At 58.6% G+C, this 16509-nt stretch overlaps 1 protein-coding gene across 1 annotated transcript in view; it reads left to right on the top strand.

The window, feature by feature from the left end:
• The window catches only part of LRSAM1 (leucine rich repeat and sterile alpha motif containing 1), a 21639-nt gene extending 9619 nt beyond the window's left edge, over positions 1-12020 (top strand). The window contains exons 11-24 of the mRNA XM_057384919.1: positions 314-496; positions 608-747; positions 1274-1318; positions 2271-2341; positions 3644-3743; positions 4413-4500; positions 5127-5201; positions 6609-6689; positions 8490-8585; positions 9051-9149; positions 9431-9562; positions 10006-10087; positions 10271-10419; positions 10969-12020. Coding sequence (XP_057240902.1) covers positions 314-496; positions 608-747; positions 1274-1318; positions 2271-2341; positions 3644-3743; positions 4413-4500; positions 5127-5201; positions 6609-6689; positions 8490-8585; positions 9051-9149; positions 9431-9562; positions 10006-10087; positions 10271-10419; positions 10969-11094 — 1467 coding nt within the window. The 3' untranslated portion in view covers positions 11095-12020. The remainder of the gene's footprint in view (positions 1-313; positions 497-607; positions 748-1273; positions 1319-2270; positions 2342-3643; positions 3744-4412; positions 4501-5126; positions 5202-6608; positions 6690-8489; positions 8586-9050; positions 9150-9430; positions 9563-10005; positions 10088-10270; positions 10420-10968) is intronic.
• Positions 12021-16509: the final 4489 nt, after the last annotated feature.

The following is a 16509-nucleotide window of genomic DNA, read 5'->3' as shown; positions in this document are numbered from 1 at the left end:
ATCTGCTCAGAGCTGGCTGCTTCCTTCAGATGAGGGAGCCCTGTGCCATGTGAACCTAACCTGCTTTTTGGGCTTTCCTCYCCATGTTTGTGTTGGCTGTTTTGGTATCAGTCCATGCCCAGGGACTTCAGCTTCATGACTTGAAAGAGTTTGGTGACTGTTATGAAGAGAGCAGCAGCTTCTGCTTCTGCTTCTGTTTGTGGGTTCCTAGGAGCAAATGTTTCCTTTTTCCCTAGAAAAGCCTCCTGTTATCATTTGGCTTCCCTTCCTCTCTGCAAGGGGGTTACTGTGCCTCACTTTGCCTCTTTGCCAGGATATGTTCTTCAYTGGGAAGGAGATCCCTGTCATTCATCTTCCTTCTTATTCCTCTCAGGAAAAAAAAGCCCAGGAGAAACTGGAATTTGAGCGGCGCCTGAATGTGGGGCAGCGAGAGCAGGCTCTGCTCGYACAGCAGCTCAACAGCCACAAGGATGAGATCCTGCAGACTGTGAGAGAGGTGGGTGTGCTGGGCAGGGCCCATCAGAGCATCCCCTGCCTTCCCCAAACCCACCCCTTTCTCCTGCTTTCCCTCCTGGAAAAAGCTTTCCTGTTATTATTTTATGGGTAGGAGCAGCAGAGGCTGGAGGAGGGTCTGTCGAAGCACCAGCGCTGCTTGGAGGAGGAGAGGCTGAAGCTGCTGCAGCAGCTGAAGGACACAGAGCAGGGCATTGCCAGCAGGATCCAGAAGCTGCTGGAGGACAACCAGAGGTGGAGTCGCAGGGAGTCTTGCCCTGATTTGGTTTTGTCATGTTGTTTTGAGTGGTTCATTTCACCCCTGAGTGTTTTGGACTCGGTCAGGATTGCTGTCTGGAGGAGCTGCCTTAGCTCCTGGACTGCCAAAGACCCATTGAAAGCATGTGGAATTTCCACTTAAAAGAACTTGTTTCACACCTGTGTAGTGATGGAATTTTGTGGTGCTGTGGAAGAAATTCAAAAGCCTCAGGGAAGATGCAAATTTGAAGGATTTTAAGGTGCCACTGCCTGTGTCTGCTGGGTCTCCATGGGGGCTGGTGCTGATGGGAGAAAGCTGCTCTGCTGTGCATGACAGCAAGGTTGTTTTCTCTCAGGCACATGGAACGATTGTGGGGGCTATCCTGTGCAGGGCCAGGAGTGGGATGATCCTTGTGGGTCCMTTCCAAGTCAGGATATTGTTACTCTGTGATTCTACCCTCTGGAGGACCAGGATGTCCTGCTCAGTTTGATGAAAACCTCTTGTTTTAACTTTTTTTTTTAGGCAAAAACGAAGTTCAGACATTCTGAAGTCCTTGGAGAATGAGAGGTGAGACTCCTTGAAAGAAGCTTGTCTGGGAAAAGGGCAAAAACCCTCCCCCCAGAGGGCTGGGAGCTTCCTTTCAGAGTCACCAGTCCAAATCCACCCTAAGTCAGATGAGGTTCATCTCATACCTGCAGCTGACTCTGGTCACTGTTGGAGGCAGGACAGTGGGCTGAGGTGCCTGCTCTCACTCAGTCTGACAGGGTGATTTTACCTCTTTTTCATCTCTGAATGGTCTGCATTAAGGAATTGGGGAACAAAATGCTGTATTTGGGGAACAAAACCGGCAGAGATCCTCATGTGCTGATGAGCAAAGCACCTCTGGAGGTGGTCCAGAAATGTGTCCAGGCTGGGAGGAGTAGGGGGGAAGCAATCTGCCACTCAGCCAGCACTCTGAGTTAACTCTGCCATCAAAAGTGACTGTCTCAGCTCTGCCCTGCCTGGGAGCTGTCCCCTCCCTTCAGCCAAATATGCTGTGGCCCAGTACATTGGGTGAAAATCATCCAGTTGTTTGTCAGACTATTCCCAGCCACAGCAGCTCCTGAGCTGTTAAATGGTGGTGGGGTGTGCTGGGACAAGGGCAGGGTGGTGGGGAGGGAGGCCAGGCTGCTGCCTGTGGTGGCACTGCTCACCTGGGCCAGCTGTGAAGGGCTCATCCAGSAGAAAGGAAAGCTCTGGCACTGTTTGGTGAGAGCATGTGCATTATGTGTCAACATTCTGTCTCTCAGAAAGTTCAGCTTCCCTGTCTGCAGCCACTGTCCCTGTGGTTTGGAGCAAAATTTTTGTTTTCTCCCATAAACCTCAAAGTTCCTCACCAAAAAATCCCTGAGGCTTTGGTGTCTCTGATAAGACTAGCTTTCCTGAGCAGGGTGAACTGCCCAGCCTTGAGGCTCTGAGCTGGGTGGATGGAGGAGAAGGCCTGGTTTGAAGGAGTGGCTGAAATGWTGTTTGTTGGCAGGATCAGGATGGAACAGCTGATGGCGATAACCCAGGAGGAGACAGAGCAGCTGCGCAGGAGGGAGGTGGCCTGTAAGTGCAGCCAGGTCTTTGGAGTGATGAAGTGAAGGGTCTGGAGCACCAGGAGCAGCTGAGGGGGCTCAGCCTGGAGCAAAGGAGGCTCTGGGGGGACCTTCTCACTCTCTACAACTCCCTGACAGGAGGGTRCAGYTGGGGGGAGTYGGGCTCCACTCCTTGGGAATAGGGACTGGACAAGAGGAAACAGCCTCAAGCTGTGCTAGGAAAGGTTTAGGCTGGACATTAGGAATATTTTTTTCATGGAAAGGGTGATCAGGAATGGAAAGGGTGACACAGGAATCACCATCCCTGGAAGTGCTCAAAAAACATGTGGGTGTGACACTTGGGGACACGGCTTTGTGGTGAACATGGTGCTGGTGACAGTTGGTCTTGACTATCTTAAATGTCTTTTCCAACCTTAAGGATTCTGTGAAAGACCTGATTRCTCTGGAGATGCCCTGGGTAGGTGGCAGCCATGGGGGAGCTGCTCTGGCCCACACATTCTGACCTTGGTGCAGGGAGCAGCASTGCCCCTGTGCCACAGCTGCTCCACGGCTTCCACCTGCAGCTCCCTGACTTTTCTCCCGGAGCTACAGGCCAAGCTCCCTGGTGACCCGTCARGTTCATGTCTACGGTGCTGGGGAGCCACTTCTGCTCAAGCTGACCATGACCAGATCTGTTGGGGTGCAAGGGAAACAGGAGATGCTGTCCCCCCAAGATTGGCAGAGCTACAGCACAGCTGCTCCATTCTCTGTGTCCAGGGACAGGAGCCAAGGAGCAGCTGGAGCTGGGCCAGGGCAGGSTCAGGYTGGAGAKCAGGGAAAGGTTCTTCTGTCCCCAGAGGGTGCTGGCACTGCCCAGGCTCCCCAGGGAATGGTCCCGGCCCCGAGGCTGCCAGAGCTCCAGGAGCGTTTGGACAGCGCTGCCAGGGATGGACAGGGTGGGGCTGTTGGGGGGTCTGKGCAGGGACAGGAGTGGGATTCGATGATCCTGGTGGGAACCTTCCAACCTCCCAGAATACTCTGTGATGCTGTGATCTGAGGGTTGGCAGGCAGTGAGTGGGCTCCTCTGAGCACTGAAGCACAGGCAGAGTGGGGTTTCCTCAGCTCTTTTCTCAATAAACAGCCCCAGCTCTTGCAGGTGGATGGGTGTRCTCTGAAATCCATGACATGGGAGAGCAAGAGCAGGCTGTGATGAGAGGAGAGTCAGTGCTGGTTGCAGTGGCTGCAGAGCAGCTGTGGGTGAATCCTGCTCTGCACAACCAGGCCAGGCAGGGACTGACAGCCCCTGTGTCCCCTGTGTCCCCTGTGTCCCCAGCTGCCATGCAGCAGATGCTGGCTGAGACCTACAAGAACAAGCTCCTCCAGATGAGCTCCGAGTCCCGTCGGCAGGACCTCGTCAGCCAGGCCTGCTCCAGGTACCAGGGGTGGCTGGGGCTGGTGGTCAGTCCCTCTCTTTCCAGCAGTGTGATTCCTGTGTGTACACCAGGGTCTCCTGGAGCTGCTGCAATGTGGCAGCACAGCTGTGACACCACAGGACAGTGCAAATTAAACTGTCAAGGTCCCTTAAATGAACCTTCCAACAACAACAAAATGCACATTAATCACGTTTTGTGGGAACTGTCACTTCTGTTTATTCTGCCTTGTACACTCTGCTGAACATGGGTGATGGGATTAGACCAGTTGTGTTCCTGTTTTGTGAGGCACTTCAGTGACAAACTGTAGCCCAGAGCTCCTCCCTCACCTCCCAGGCTGCCTCAAAGATGCTGTGTGTGCACCAGTAATACCTGAGTGTTGCTGTGTGTACCCAGAGCATCCTGGCTTGCTGTTTACMACAAGGTGAGAAGTTTTAATCTAGAAACATCTGGCACTGAGCAAAAGCAGCCTGGTGAGCCTGGTGCAGGTTTTGTTTGGATGCAGAGAAGAAAGTGTTGCCTTTGTGGCCTTCAGCTGTGCAATGCTGTGGCTCTTATCCCTGCTCCATAAGAAATTTCTCCTCCTGTATTCCCCATTCCTGCTTTTCCTCTTGTTTGCCTCAAGAGTCCCAGATCTGGCATTAACTCCATGGCACATCTATCTCCTTGCAGCCTGGCTGAGATGGATCAGAAGTTCCAGCAAATCCTTGCTTGGCAGCAGCTGGGTCAGAACAAAGCTGTCAGTCAGATCTTGGAGCAGGTAGGCAAAGCAGCAAACTGCTCTTGGGAATTTGAGGGAAAGCAGCAGCCTGTGAAAGCAGGATCCAGAATGGGTCACAGGAGCAGTGGCTGGGCTGCATGCAAAAATTATTTTATTTAGTCCTATATGATAAACTTCGAGAATATCTGCTATTCTAACAAACTAGGGTGGTTGAAACAAAATTAGTTTTTATCTTGACAGCAAATTTTTGGAAAAGACAGAAGCACAGGTCATGGGAAGCAAAATTGACATGATGGTTAAGAGAGGATTTTGAGACAGAAGTCCTGTCTTTTGGTAGATTTCCTGGGTGATTTGGGACAAATATTTTCAAAACTCGTTTTCAGAGGTGCTGGGCAGCTGTGCCCTGTTGTACAGTTTGGGTGCTCAGTGCTGCTGGAAAGGAGAGGTGGAGCCACACAGAGCATTCCAAATGTGTGTTTGAAAACATTCATATTTCTCTGTGTGGGTTTTACCTGCTGGGCTCTCACCTGAGGTCTCAGGGTGTTGTTGATCAGAGCAAGCACCACTCAGGGGCTCGTTCCTGAGTCCCTGCAAGGCTGCACTTCCTGAGCCCATCAGCARCTGCAGCAGCCACCTCACTAAGCAGGGTTTTGCCTGTCCCTCAGATTGAGATGCAGAAAGCTGCCTTTGAAGCTCTCCAGGTGAAGAAGGACCTTATGCACAGGCAGATCAGGAACCAGGTGAGTCAGCAACAGAGGAAAGAGCAGCCAGCTTGTCAGCCCGTCCTGCTGTTTGATGAGACCCTGTAATGCAGAACAAAGTGCTGTGAGCCCAGAGCGGGCTCTGAGGGCATGGACAGCTCTCAACAGAGAGTTGGACAGTGTTGGTTACTCTCCAGTCTCCCAGCTCTGAGGCAGGGAGTGTCAGAGCAGATTTTGGATTCCTGGAGGTGGTGGTGGCATTGCCACTGCTCCAGTTCCACTCAGCTCAGCACTGGGGGGTGAAGCACTGGAGGATGGACCTGCACTGGCTCCAGGGGTGCAGCTGCAACTCCCCTTTCCTGCAGGCTGGGTACTTGGCAGGCTGCTGCTTCCACGAGTCCACTGCATCTCCATCCAGCACAGCAGAGCTGTGTCCTGAGCCATCAGTTCACCTTTCCCATTCTCAGCCTGCCTTGCTGAGCTCCATTCTGCAGGAGGTGCAATGATGTAGTCAGGGGGAAAAGCAAGGGCTGGTGGAGAAAGTTCAGTGGATGATGCAGGAAGGTGGGACAGTGGCAGTGGATGATGCAGGAGGGTGGGTTGCTGGTTTCTAATGCACTGTTCCACAGTGCATTAGATTTTTTTTAGAATTTTCCCTCTCCTTATGTGACACAGCAGCAAAGCCTTAKGTCAGGTTTTGCTGGACGAACTAAAGGGTTTGGATAGGTTGAGTTCCCCAGTGAYCAGTGTGTGCTGGCAGCCTGTGAACCGTCTGACAGCTCTCCATCACTGCCTGAGTTCATCCATGAGAGCCCTGCCTTTTGCTCCCATCTGCTCTCTGAACAAAGGGAATTTGTTCCTTGAGGCCAAGGCTGAACCGTTCACCCTTGGGACCCATCCCAGCCCCTGCTGCAGGGGCAGAGCTCCAGGGTGAGCAGGAGCAGCGGGACCTGGGGACAGTTTGTGGCCTGGCAGAGGGGTGAGCTGGGCTCTCATCTTGGCTTCGCTGTGGGACCTTGGGCAACTCATTCCACCTCTCTGTGTCTCAGTTGCCCCACCTGCAAAAACAGGTACTGCTCTGGGATTGCTGGAGCACCTGGAAATGTCTCAGGAATCTGAGGTTTGAGCTGTTGGGCTGAGACAGCCTTGACTCTGCTTTCCAGAGTGGCTGCAAAAGGTTTGGGTGCACAGACTGATTGCAGTGAGGTTCTGGATTTGAAAAGAAGGTGTTCAGAGCAGAGAGACAGTTGAGGGGGGCACAGCTGCTCAGGCAAAGGAAAAGGGTCCCTGAGCACACCCAACACCAAAGGGTACGAGCAGCTCCCCCAAACCTCTGGGTGCTCAGCAGTGCTGTCCCTGCCAGGGCAGCAGTCAGACCTCATTTGAGAAGAGCACAAATTAAAGTCATTTCAAATGTCAGTAAARAATGTTTCATCTTCTGTTTAGATTAAATTAATAGAAACAGAGTTATTGCAGCTGACACAGCTGGAGTTAAAGAGGCAAGAACTGGACACAGAGACGCTGCAGGTACGTGGGGCTCTGGGGCYGGTCCCCACCCTCTCTGCTCTGGGGTTGCTCCACTGGCTTCCTTTGCTCCTGGCAGTTTCCAGAAGGTTTTATCCATAGGCAGAAAGTCCTTTTGCCCAGGGCACTCCCCTCTATGTCCTGGGAATGTGGGAACATCGCTGCTGCTCCTAAACATCCCCAGGTGTTCTCAGGGGAGAGACACAAGACCCTGGATAGGGATGGCAGTTCCAGATGTGCTGGGTGGGGAAGGGTTTTGCAATCCAGTTGTTGGCTGTCCCCAAACCACCTGCCTGCTGTGCATTGCATGTCCTCTCACATTGTGTTATGGTTTGGTTTGGGCTCCATCAGCACTCACACATTGAGGGATACCAGGTTTAGCTGAAGCAGCTTGGCTTTCAATTTTTGTTATCATGCTTCTGCATCCGTTGTTTTCTTCTGTTGCCATGTGCCAGTTCGGGTAACCTGCTTAGTCAGCCCAAAATTGGTGACAAACATCCAGAGTGGTCACAGAGCAACGGTAAATGCTGGCTTGAGGCAGAAAAGCTCCTATCCTGGCTCCTTTGGGTGTAGGATTTGGGTTGTGTTACCTGAGCTCACAGAGCTCCTCTGTATCCCACGGCAGTGTTGGAGGGCACGGGGTGGGGACCAGGTGTGACCCTGGAGAGCACAGGAACTGCAGGGCAGTGCAGGAAACAGGGCTCTGCCCAGGACCCCCCTGCAGCTCTGGCACCAGGAGCCAAGGAATGAGGCATGGACACCTGGATCCCTCTGCATCTCCCACCCTCTGCAGGCCAAAGGGTCCCTGCTGGGGCTGCAGCAGCTCCATCTGCCATCAGTTTTCCCTCTCCCCTCTGTGGAGGTCCTGACCCTTCCTGCCTCATCAGGACAGCACATCTCTGCACTCCTGGTGGAGGGTTTGGCCTGGGACAGGTGGCTGTTCCTCTGTTAAACGGGCCTTGTCCCTGTGCAGGGTCCAGGTGCTGATCCCAGGCTGGACAGGGCTTGGAGAACCCTGGGACAGTGGAAGGTGTCCCTGCCCCTGGCACGGGTGGCACTGGATAGGTTTGAAGTCCCTTCCAACCAAATCAGTCTGGGATCCTGTGACCAATGAAGGTTTCCTCAAACTTCAGTGTGACAGAATACTTGTCCCTCTGTCCWTGGACATCTGAAGTCCTTGTGGCTGATGACCAGTGGCCTCTGCCCAGGTATGGGTGAGCTGGGACTCAGCCAGGCAGAGGTGCCATGTGCTGGGTCATTCCTGAGCCAGTTAACTCTTCATTGCTGGGGAGTGGCTGCAGGGAACACCTGGCCTTGCCCTGTGGTGCTTGGGGTGAGACCCCAGCAAAAGGAATCTTCCCAAAGGCACCTTACCTGTGCTGTTTGCCTGCAGGCCTAGAGATCTATTTTCAAGTGCTTTTTCACAGTTGGATGGGGTTTGGAGCACCCTGGGATTGTGGAAGATGTCCCTACCCATGGCAGGGGGTGGGATGGGATGAGCTTTAAGGTCTCTTCCAACCCAAACCCAAAATTCCATGATTTGAGATATACCATGAATCCTTTACTTTTGGCTGAACTTCTCATGGAGCGAGGGTGGGCTGGGGCTGCCTGGGGTGGCAGTGCAGCACTGAAAGGAGTGGGTCCAGCTTGGTGCTGCCCTGCCAGCTGCCAGGACAGGATCTGAGCTGTGGGGCACAGGGATTGCACACCCACAGGGATGGCTGGGGCCTGGCAGTGCTCTGCTGGGAAGGGGCAGGGTGGCAGCAGCRTGGGGATGTGGCTGCCATGGCTCTCCCGTTGCAGGAGGCGGTCACGGAGCAGCGCCGGGCACTTGGCTGCCTCCTGCAGCAGCTGCTCAAGGAGAAGAAGCAAAGGGAGGAAGAGCTGCAGCAAATCCTGGTAATGGAGCCCCTGCTGAGGTGCTGTGGATGAGGGAGTGTTTGGGTCAGCTGCAGGGAGAGTCTGTGGTTCAGTGTGGGAGTGAAGGGGAGCAGAGCAGGGCTGTGTCCAGATGCAGAGGCCAATTTGATTCCAGAAAGTTCCAATGTACCAGAGGGCACAGCAGCACTCCCTGGTGCAGCCCAAGGCACCATCACCAGTGTCCCCTGCTGGAGAGGGAGCTTTCAGCAGGACCAGCTCAAGGGATGGGAGTTGTGGTCTTGCAGTTGTGGAGATCTCCAGGCTTTGCAGAGCTTCAGGAGGCCAGGCCATGGCACCAGGGGCAAAGCGAGCGAGGGATGCACAGCAGGGATGCTGATCACACAGAAATGCCTGTGTGACCCACTCCCAGTGCTCTGGGTGGGCCCTGCTCAGCCCAGGCTGGGGGCTCCCTCGGGCTCTCGCATGAATGGGTTTGTTTTTCAGCTGGAGATGGAGGCAAAGAGCGAAACCAAACAGGAGAACTACTGGCTGATCCAGTACCAGCGCCTGCTGAACCAGAAGCCCCTCTCCCTGAAGCTCCAGGTGCTGCTGCCTTTCCTGCTCCTGCTCCTGCTCTGCTCTCTTCTGGGGGAGCAGGGCACAGATCCCTCACACACACCCAGTGCTGTTCATGACGCTCTGAGCTCCCTCACTCCTGCCCCGGGGAGGGGATGGGCCTGCCCAGGTCCATGTGGAGSCAACACCTGATGTTTTTGGGATGCAGAACAGCTGGGGCAGGGCAGGGCCGGGCAGGGATGAGCACTCCCAGCCCTGCTGCAGCCTGGCCTCAGGCACAGTCTGGGAGCTCACCTGATGTTTTGCAGGAGAAGGGTTTGGAGCAGCAGCTGGTGACCATCCTGATGGAGCTCTCTGCTGACCACTACGTGCCAGTGTTTGCTCACCATCGAATATCCTTGGAAATGCTCGGCTCCATGACTGCCAGCGACCTGGAAAAGGTACAGGCAGAGACAGCAGAGCCATAGTGTGGGACAACACCGGCAGGGACTGCCCCATCTCTGCTTGGAATCCGGCTGTGCCTGATTCTGGTGGCTCTGGCAGGGCAGAGGTCTGGCTGGTGCTCTGCTGTGTCACCTCCCTCTGTGCTGGTGCACTGCTGTGTCACCTCCCTCTGTGCTGGTGCACTGCTGTGTCACCTCTGCACGAGGACAGGTGTCTGTGCTGCTCTGCCTGTCCTGGTGAGCTGTGGCTCTCCCAGGGCTTTGCAGGGCGAGCTGCAGCCTGGCTCTCTCTTCCAGCATCCCCCAGATGCTCTTTGTGGTAGAAATGGCACCGGGAGTTTCTGGTGCCTGGCAGAGGGGCTTGGCATGGCACTGTCACTGCTTGGGGACATCAGCCTCCTGTCCCCTGTGGGGCCAACAGCCTCCTCTTTGCCCCACAGCTCGGTGTGACAGAGGCTGGGCTGCAGCGTGCCATCCTCAGGAGGGCTCAGGAGATCCTGGCTGTGGCCACGACGACCCCAGGTACGCCCCGTCCTTTCCTGCCACACTTTACACTCACAGCAGGTAGCTGAGCCTGGAGCAGGGAGATGCCTGGGCCAGCCCCTTCCCGTGGGTGTGTGAGGAGGGGCGGCAGGGAGGGCAGGGGAGCCGCGGTGCCGATGGCAGTGCTCCGGGGGCTCAGCTCAGCCCTGGCTGTGGTTGCAGAGCTGCCGAGGGCAGAAGACACCGCGGTCCCTGCGGCCCCAGAGCCCAGCGCTCCCTTGGAGGAGCCCCCGAGCCCCGCGGGCCCCACGGCCCCGCCGCTGCAGTGGGACCAGAGCAAGTGGGAGTGCGTGGTGTGCATGGAGCAGGAGGTGAGAGCCGGCACTGGGGGCCGGAGCAGGGCGGGGAGGGAGGCGGCGTCCGGCACATCCCCGCCTCCGTGTGCCCAGCCTGGCCCTGGGCAATGCGGGCACGGCCGGACATGGGCGTCACAGCGAGGGAGGGCAGGGCAGGACAGGGACGGGGACAGGGACGAGCGGGGCTTCGTGCGGGCTTGGGCGCTCGCGGGGCTCCTCAGTTCAGCCCTCCCGTGTCCTTCCCCGTGTCCATCGGGCCCTTCCCCGTGTCCGTCGTGCCCTTCCCCGTGTCCGTCGTGCCCTTCCCCGTGTCCATCGGGCCCTTCCCCGTGTCCACCGGTCCTTCCCTGTGTCCCCCGCGGTTCCGCTCGGCCCAGCTGCGGCCCCGCACGCCCAGGCTGTGCCCGGGGATGGAGCTCGGGGTGCGGGGTGGGCTCGGGGCGGGTGCGGGGTCCGCCCCCCACTCCGGCACTCCGCGGGCGATGCGCRGCTCCCCCCGTGCCGGGCGCGGTGCTCGGGGACAGCAGCAGCACTGTCCGTGCCCTCTCTGTGTCTCTCTCGCAGACCCAGATGATTTTCCTGCCCTGTGGTCACGTCTGCTGCTGCCAGCGCTGCTGCGAGCGGCTGCACTCGTGTCCCCTGTGCCGCCAGGACATCGCTCAGCGCATCCGCATCTTCCACAGCGCATAGACCGGCTCGAGAGGCACCGGCCCCGTTCCCGGGGTGTTTCCCGGTGCTGCTCATGCCCCAGTTCTCAGCSCCTCACCGGCATGACCGGCACTGCCCTCCCCGTGGGGTGACCCGGGGGTCTCAGCATCCTCCCCACCCCCCGATGGCTTTCAGCCTCCTCCTTCCGATGAATCCCCTCCTCCTGCTCCTGCCTGCCCGCCCGGCATCCCTGGGTGCGCCTGTGGCTCCTCCTCTCTGGCAGAGGTGTTTGCCTTCAGAAMGGTCCTGGCTCGGCAGGGACGCGGGGAGCGCTTCCAGCAGTGCTGCCGGGGGTGGGCGGGGGAATTGTCTGTGGGAGGATTCAGCCAGGACGTGCTGTTCTTCCTGTGCCTTGCACCTCTGTCATGCCAAAGGTCCGGGGCTTTGCTCTGGACACCCACAGGAGCGTGTCTGGGGCTGCASTGGGTGCCAGGGCAGACCCAGGAGCTCCCCAGCCCCTCATTCCTGCTCCCGTGGGAGGGGAGAGTGCAACGGCCCCAGGAGTGCAGGGAGCTGCTCTCACCAGAGGGGCCCAGTGGGGTCCCCTGTCCAAAAAATCAGGTTGGGAGTAGGAAGTGTTGCCCTGGCCAGCAGTGATGCAGGGCTGGGGCTGTGCCCAGCTCAGATCCACGGTGCCTCCGTGCACTGGGGTGTGGGGACCCCTCCGTTGTCATTAATCAGTAGCAATTCCTGCCTGTCCCTTGGCTCTTCACCTTCAAATATAGAAATGCCATGAGCTCACCACAAGCCTTCCCCAGGAGCRGCCATTAAACTGCAGCTGGTTTCTGCTGGCGGTGTTTGCTGTGTCTTTCCTTCTGCAGGGGGGGATGGCTGAAAGCCRGGGGCTGTGGAGCAATGACAGGGCCACCACATGCCCGGCTGTCCCAGTGTCACCTCCTTGTCCTCCTCCTCTCCTYGTCAGACAGAAGAATTTGAAGATCTTGGCCTTCTGCCAAGGTGTTGCTCACTTCAGAGCTGCCCCGGGATGTCCAGACAGGGGGAGACCTTGGATCCCGCGCTCGGGTTGGCTCACATGAGCTGCCCTGTGCAGAACATCGCTGTGGGACACGTGTGTAACCTCGTGGAGGTGCCCAGTGCCCAGTGCCATGTGCCACCAGTGTCCTGGGGACGTGCCGCAGCAGCACGGCGGCTCCTTGGGAACATCCTGGGGGCGTTTCCAGCCTCTTTTCACGTTTTGCTGCTGCTGCACATGAGAGCGGGCACGTCCTGTCCAGGGGAAGGGGCAGGGGCCGCACCGGGAGCAGCTCGTGCTTGGGGTGCAGGAGGTGCCCGAGCGAGGGAAGGCTTCTGGAGAGGGTCACAGACCATTCCCTGCTGCCCCTCGCCTCGGCATTCCCCGTGATCGGGGAGCAGGAGGGAGTCAGACACCCCGGCCGGGGGGATGAGGCAGGCGAGGAACAGGGAGAGTGGCTCCAGTTCTGCAGGGAGCCCCCCTGCGCCCCTTCCCCGGGGGAGTCGGGGACCACACGGGTCTGGCCGGAGAGGGAGGAGAGTCCCGAGGGCTGCCCCGACACCTGGTCAGCAGCAGCGATGCTGCAACATCCCCTCCATGCCACTGTCACCCCTCCATGCCACTGTCATCCCCTCCATGCCCACTGTCACCCCCTCCATGCCACTGTCATCCCCTCCATGCCACTATCACCCCCTCCATGCCACTGTCACCCCCTCCGTGCCACTGTCACCCCCTCCATCCCCTCCGGTGACCGCCGGGCCGTGCTGGGGGTGGTAATGAGTGACCGGAGGCCCGGGCAAGGTCCGCGATGGGACAATGCCCGTACAGAGGTGCCAGCGTCAGCTCTCCCTGCTCCGCCGGGCTGCCCTTYATGGCCAGGGCCAGCACGGCCCTACGAGGGACAGCCCCGCTCAGCCGCGGGGCAGACAAAACAGCATCACCCACGAGTCCGGGCACAGCCAGCTTGTCCCCACCGTGCAGTGTCCCGTGTCACCCCGGGCTGTGCTCGGCTGCTTCAGAAATTGCGTAGAAAAAAAAATTTAAAAAGCATCCTCACCCTTCGGCCGCATCCGGCCAGCAATGTCGGGCAGTCGCGGGGCTGCAGCCGCTCTGTGCTCAGTGCAAACATCCCCTGTCCATCCCTGGAACCCTCAGGTGGCCGTGCCCGTCGCTGGGCAGGGTCACCTCTTGCACCAGGTGACAAACAGACCCCAGGGCTGGTGACAAAAGGGTGCACGACGGGGCTGCTGTACGCACTGCTGACCTGATCCTAATTCATAAAAGTGAATTAACATTGATATCAACTGTGCTGGGGAAGTATTGAGRATACAATGGATTAGGAAAGGGAAAAGGGAAACAACAGCAGGTGTTTTTGGGGCAGCAGCTCTGCGATGGAGGAGGAGCGTTCCCTGTGCCGCTCCAGTGCCCGCCGGGCACCCTGGGGCCAGGCTGAAGTTCATGGGGGGGCGGCTGCCCGGGCCCCTCTCCCCTCCCCGGGCTCGGCCATCGCTGCCCCCGCCTTCAAAAGCGGCCGGGCCGGGCGGTGCCCGCGGAGCGCGATGGCAGCGGGGCCCGAGCCCGGCCGGGAGTGCGGGATCTGCTACGAGCCGTACTGGGGCTCGGGGGGCTCGGGGGGCTCGGGGGGCTCGGGGAGCGGCCCGCAGCAGCTGCCCTGCCGCCACTCGCTGTGCCAGCGCTGCCTCCGCAGGCTCGTCTGTCGCGCCGCCACCGTGGCCTTCGTCAGCTGTCCCTTCTGCAGGATGGTGACGCTGCTGCCCGAGCTGCCCCCGGAGCTTCCCGGAGCCACAGCGGGCTCGGGGATCCCGCAGCAGGAGAGCGGCGGCGGTGTCCCCCCCGAACCCGGCTCGCCGCGCTCCGCGGCCGCGGTGTGCTCGTCCCACGTCCCCGTGTTCTCCGTGAGCAGCTCCGTGTCCCCCTGCGGGCTCCGCCGCGGCTCCGARGCTCCTCACGCCTTCGTGCTGGGGCTGCTGGGCCGGGGGCTGCTGCTGGACACGCAGCCCCCGCTGGCCTCCATGGAGAACCTGCGCCTCGGCTTCGCCGCCGGCATCCTCGTGCTCATCGTCTCCACCTTCTTCCTGCTCGTCTTCCTCAAGTAGGTGCGGATRGCGGAGGGGGCTCCCATCCCGTCCCGCCCCAGTGGATGGACCCGGCCGTGGGTCTGGGACTTCTCCGGCCACGGACCCCTCGGTGGGCCACGGCCACGGCCAGGTCTCAGCGCCTGCCTGGATAGAGCCCTGGGGCCCGCAGGACGCTCGGCTGCCCCGAACGCGAGTCCTCGGGCAGCAGACTCTGTAAAAATTAACTTATTGAGCGCCTTCCTCGCCCGGGGCTGGCAGCGCTCACGCTCCGTGCCGAACASCCCCGGGCCCCGCGGCACAKCTCGGCTCGGCGGGAGGGCAGCCYGGGGCCTCCGCTCCCCGGCGGTGCCGAACAGCAGAGACCGGGACAGGGACATCCCGGGCACCGCAACATCCCCGGGCACCGCAACATCCCCGGGCACCGCACAGCCGGGACTGCAACATCCCCGGGCACCGCAACATCCCCGGGCACCGCACAGCCGGGACTGCAACATCCCCGGGCACCGCAACATCCCCGGGCACCGCACAGCCGGGACTGCAACATCCTGGGCACCGCAACATCCCCGGCTACACAACTTTCCAGGCACCGCAACATCCTGGGCACCGCACAACCGGGACCGGGACATCCCGAGCACCGGAACATTCCGGGCTCCGCAACATCTCGGGCACCGGAACATCCCCGGACACCGCAACATCCCCGGGCACCGGAACATCCCCGGCAGTGCCCCGGTCCGGCACCGCAAGGACGCGGTGAGAGGGGATGGAAAGGGTCCCGCAGTGAAGTTGCTCCAAGGGAACTCAAAGCCCTCGGTCGGGAGGAGAGAGCCCGGCACGGTGGCGGTACAGGGCTGAGTCAGCCGGGGTGGGCTCAGCCCCGCAGRGACATGAGATATTAAAGCCAGACCTGGGCCCAGCACCGTGTCCGGGTGTTTTTCTGTGAATCCRTGAGCCTCGCCAGGAGGGCAGGGGCTGAGCACCAGGGTCACCAGTGAACAAGGTGGTTCTCTCCTTCCCAGCCTCCAGCAATTCCCCCATGGGCACATCCTCAGCCATGTCCTCCATGGTTCACCCCCCTCCGGCCCAAAATCAGCTCCCGGGATCAGGATTTGCCCCTTCACAGCCCCTGGGACAGCATTGTCCTCTCTGGGCCCCGGCACGTCCCTCCCTCCCAGAGCTCCCACACGTTCACCTCCTGCAGCCCAGGCAGGTGCACACACAGGCACAGAGGACAAACAGGGCTTATTTAGATCCTGAGACTGAGCCACAACAAACCTGGGAGCTCCAGGCTGAGGCAGAGGGAAATGCGAGGGTGGGGAAGGGGCTGTGGTACCTGAAGAGRGAGGGACAGGTTTCAATCTCAGCTCTTGCACCCCAATCAATCCCTGCTCTGGGCTCCCCAGGCACGGTGGAGCTGAACCTTCCTGCACCTCCAGAGAGGCTCAGGGGGGACTGGGCTGTGCAAAGCTCTGGAGAGGCCCAAGGTCCCCTCCCCCAAAATCTGAGGGGAACCAGACAAGTGTCCCCTGTGACCATCAGGGCTYTTTGTGCTTCAGCTTCTCACACCAACACAGTCCAGTGTGAGAGCCCCACAGCCCAAAGGGAGCTTCTCTTTCCCCAGAGAAGGGTTCAGCAGCAAGAACAGAAAACACAAAACACTTCCTGGATCAAATTATTCTGATTTAAGTCAGAACTAAGTCAGTTTTCAGGTGACAGATGAAGGCAGACTAAAGTAAAGCCACTGCGAACAAAAAATAAGGTTTAATTGCACTTTATTTTCCAAGAAGTGAAATGCAAATCCCTCAGGCTGTCTATCTGTAATGGGGAACAAGAAGTGGAACTTGTTAGTACGAGCAGTAATCTCCCCTGGGACACTGCAGGGATGGCTCCAGAGGCCACAACAGGGCCCTGACACTCAGAGCCACACAAGGATACCCAGAAAATCCAACCTCAAACACCCCCATGGTCAACACTGAGCACCTGCCAGGAAGGCCCAGCTCAGGTCAGTCTGCAGGCAGCAGGGTGGCTCACAGGCTTTGGTCTCTGCCCCATTTCAGCTACATTTGGCAAGCTGTGGCACTGAGGGTGTGGCACAGGGACAGGGACCTGCCACACATCCCAGCAGGAACAGACCCTGCTCTTCTGGGTGTTTTCTCCCAAGACATCACCTGTAGGGGGACACAGATCTAATTCCAGTCACAGAGGGGAGAGGCAGCTGCAGGAACTAAACTGCAGAATTAGTAGATTTAGTTTGAGTCCTTCATTTGATGAAGTGGAAGGTTTATTCTGGGGTGAAGGGCTGCTGGGGTGAAGGTGTCTTAGCGCCCA

The sequence above is a fragment of the Malurus melanocephalus genome, unplaced genomic scaffold (genome assembly GCF_030028575.1).
Source record: "Malurus melanocephalus ecotype Western Australia unplaced genomic scaffold, MMel_1.1 scaffold_757, whole genome shotgun sequence".
NCBI lineage: Eukaryota > Metazoa > Chordata > Aves > Passeriformes > Maluridae > Malurus > Malurus melanocephalus.
Note: the sequence above shows the minus strand (reverse complement) of the source record. Positions and strands in the feature narration are given on the sequence as shown.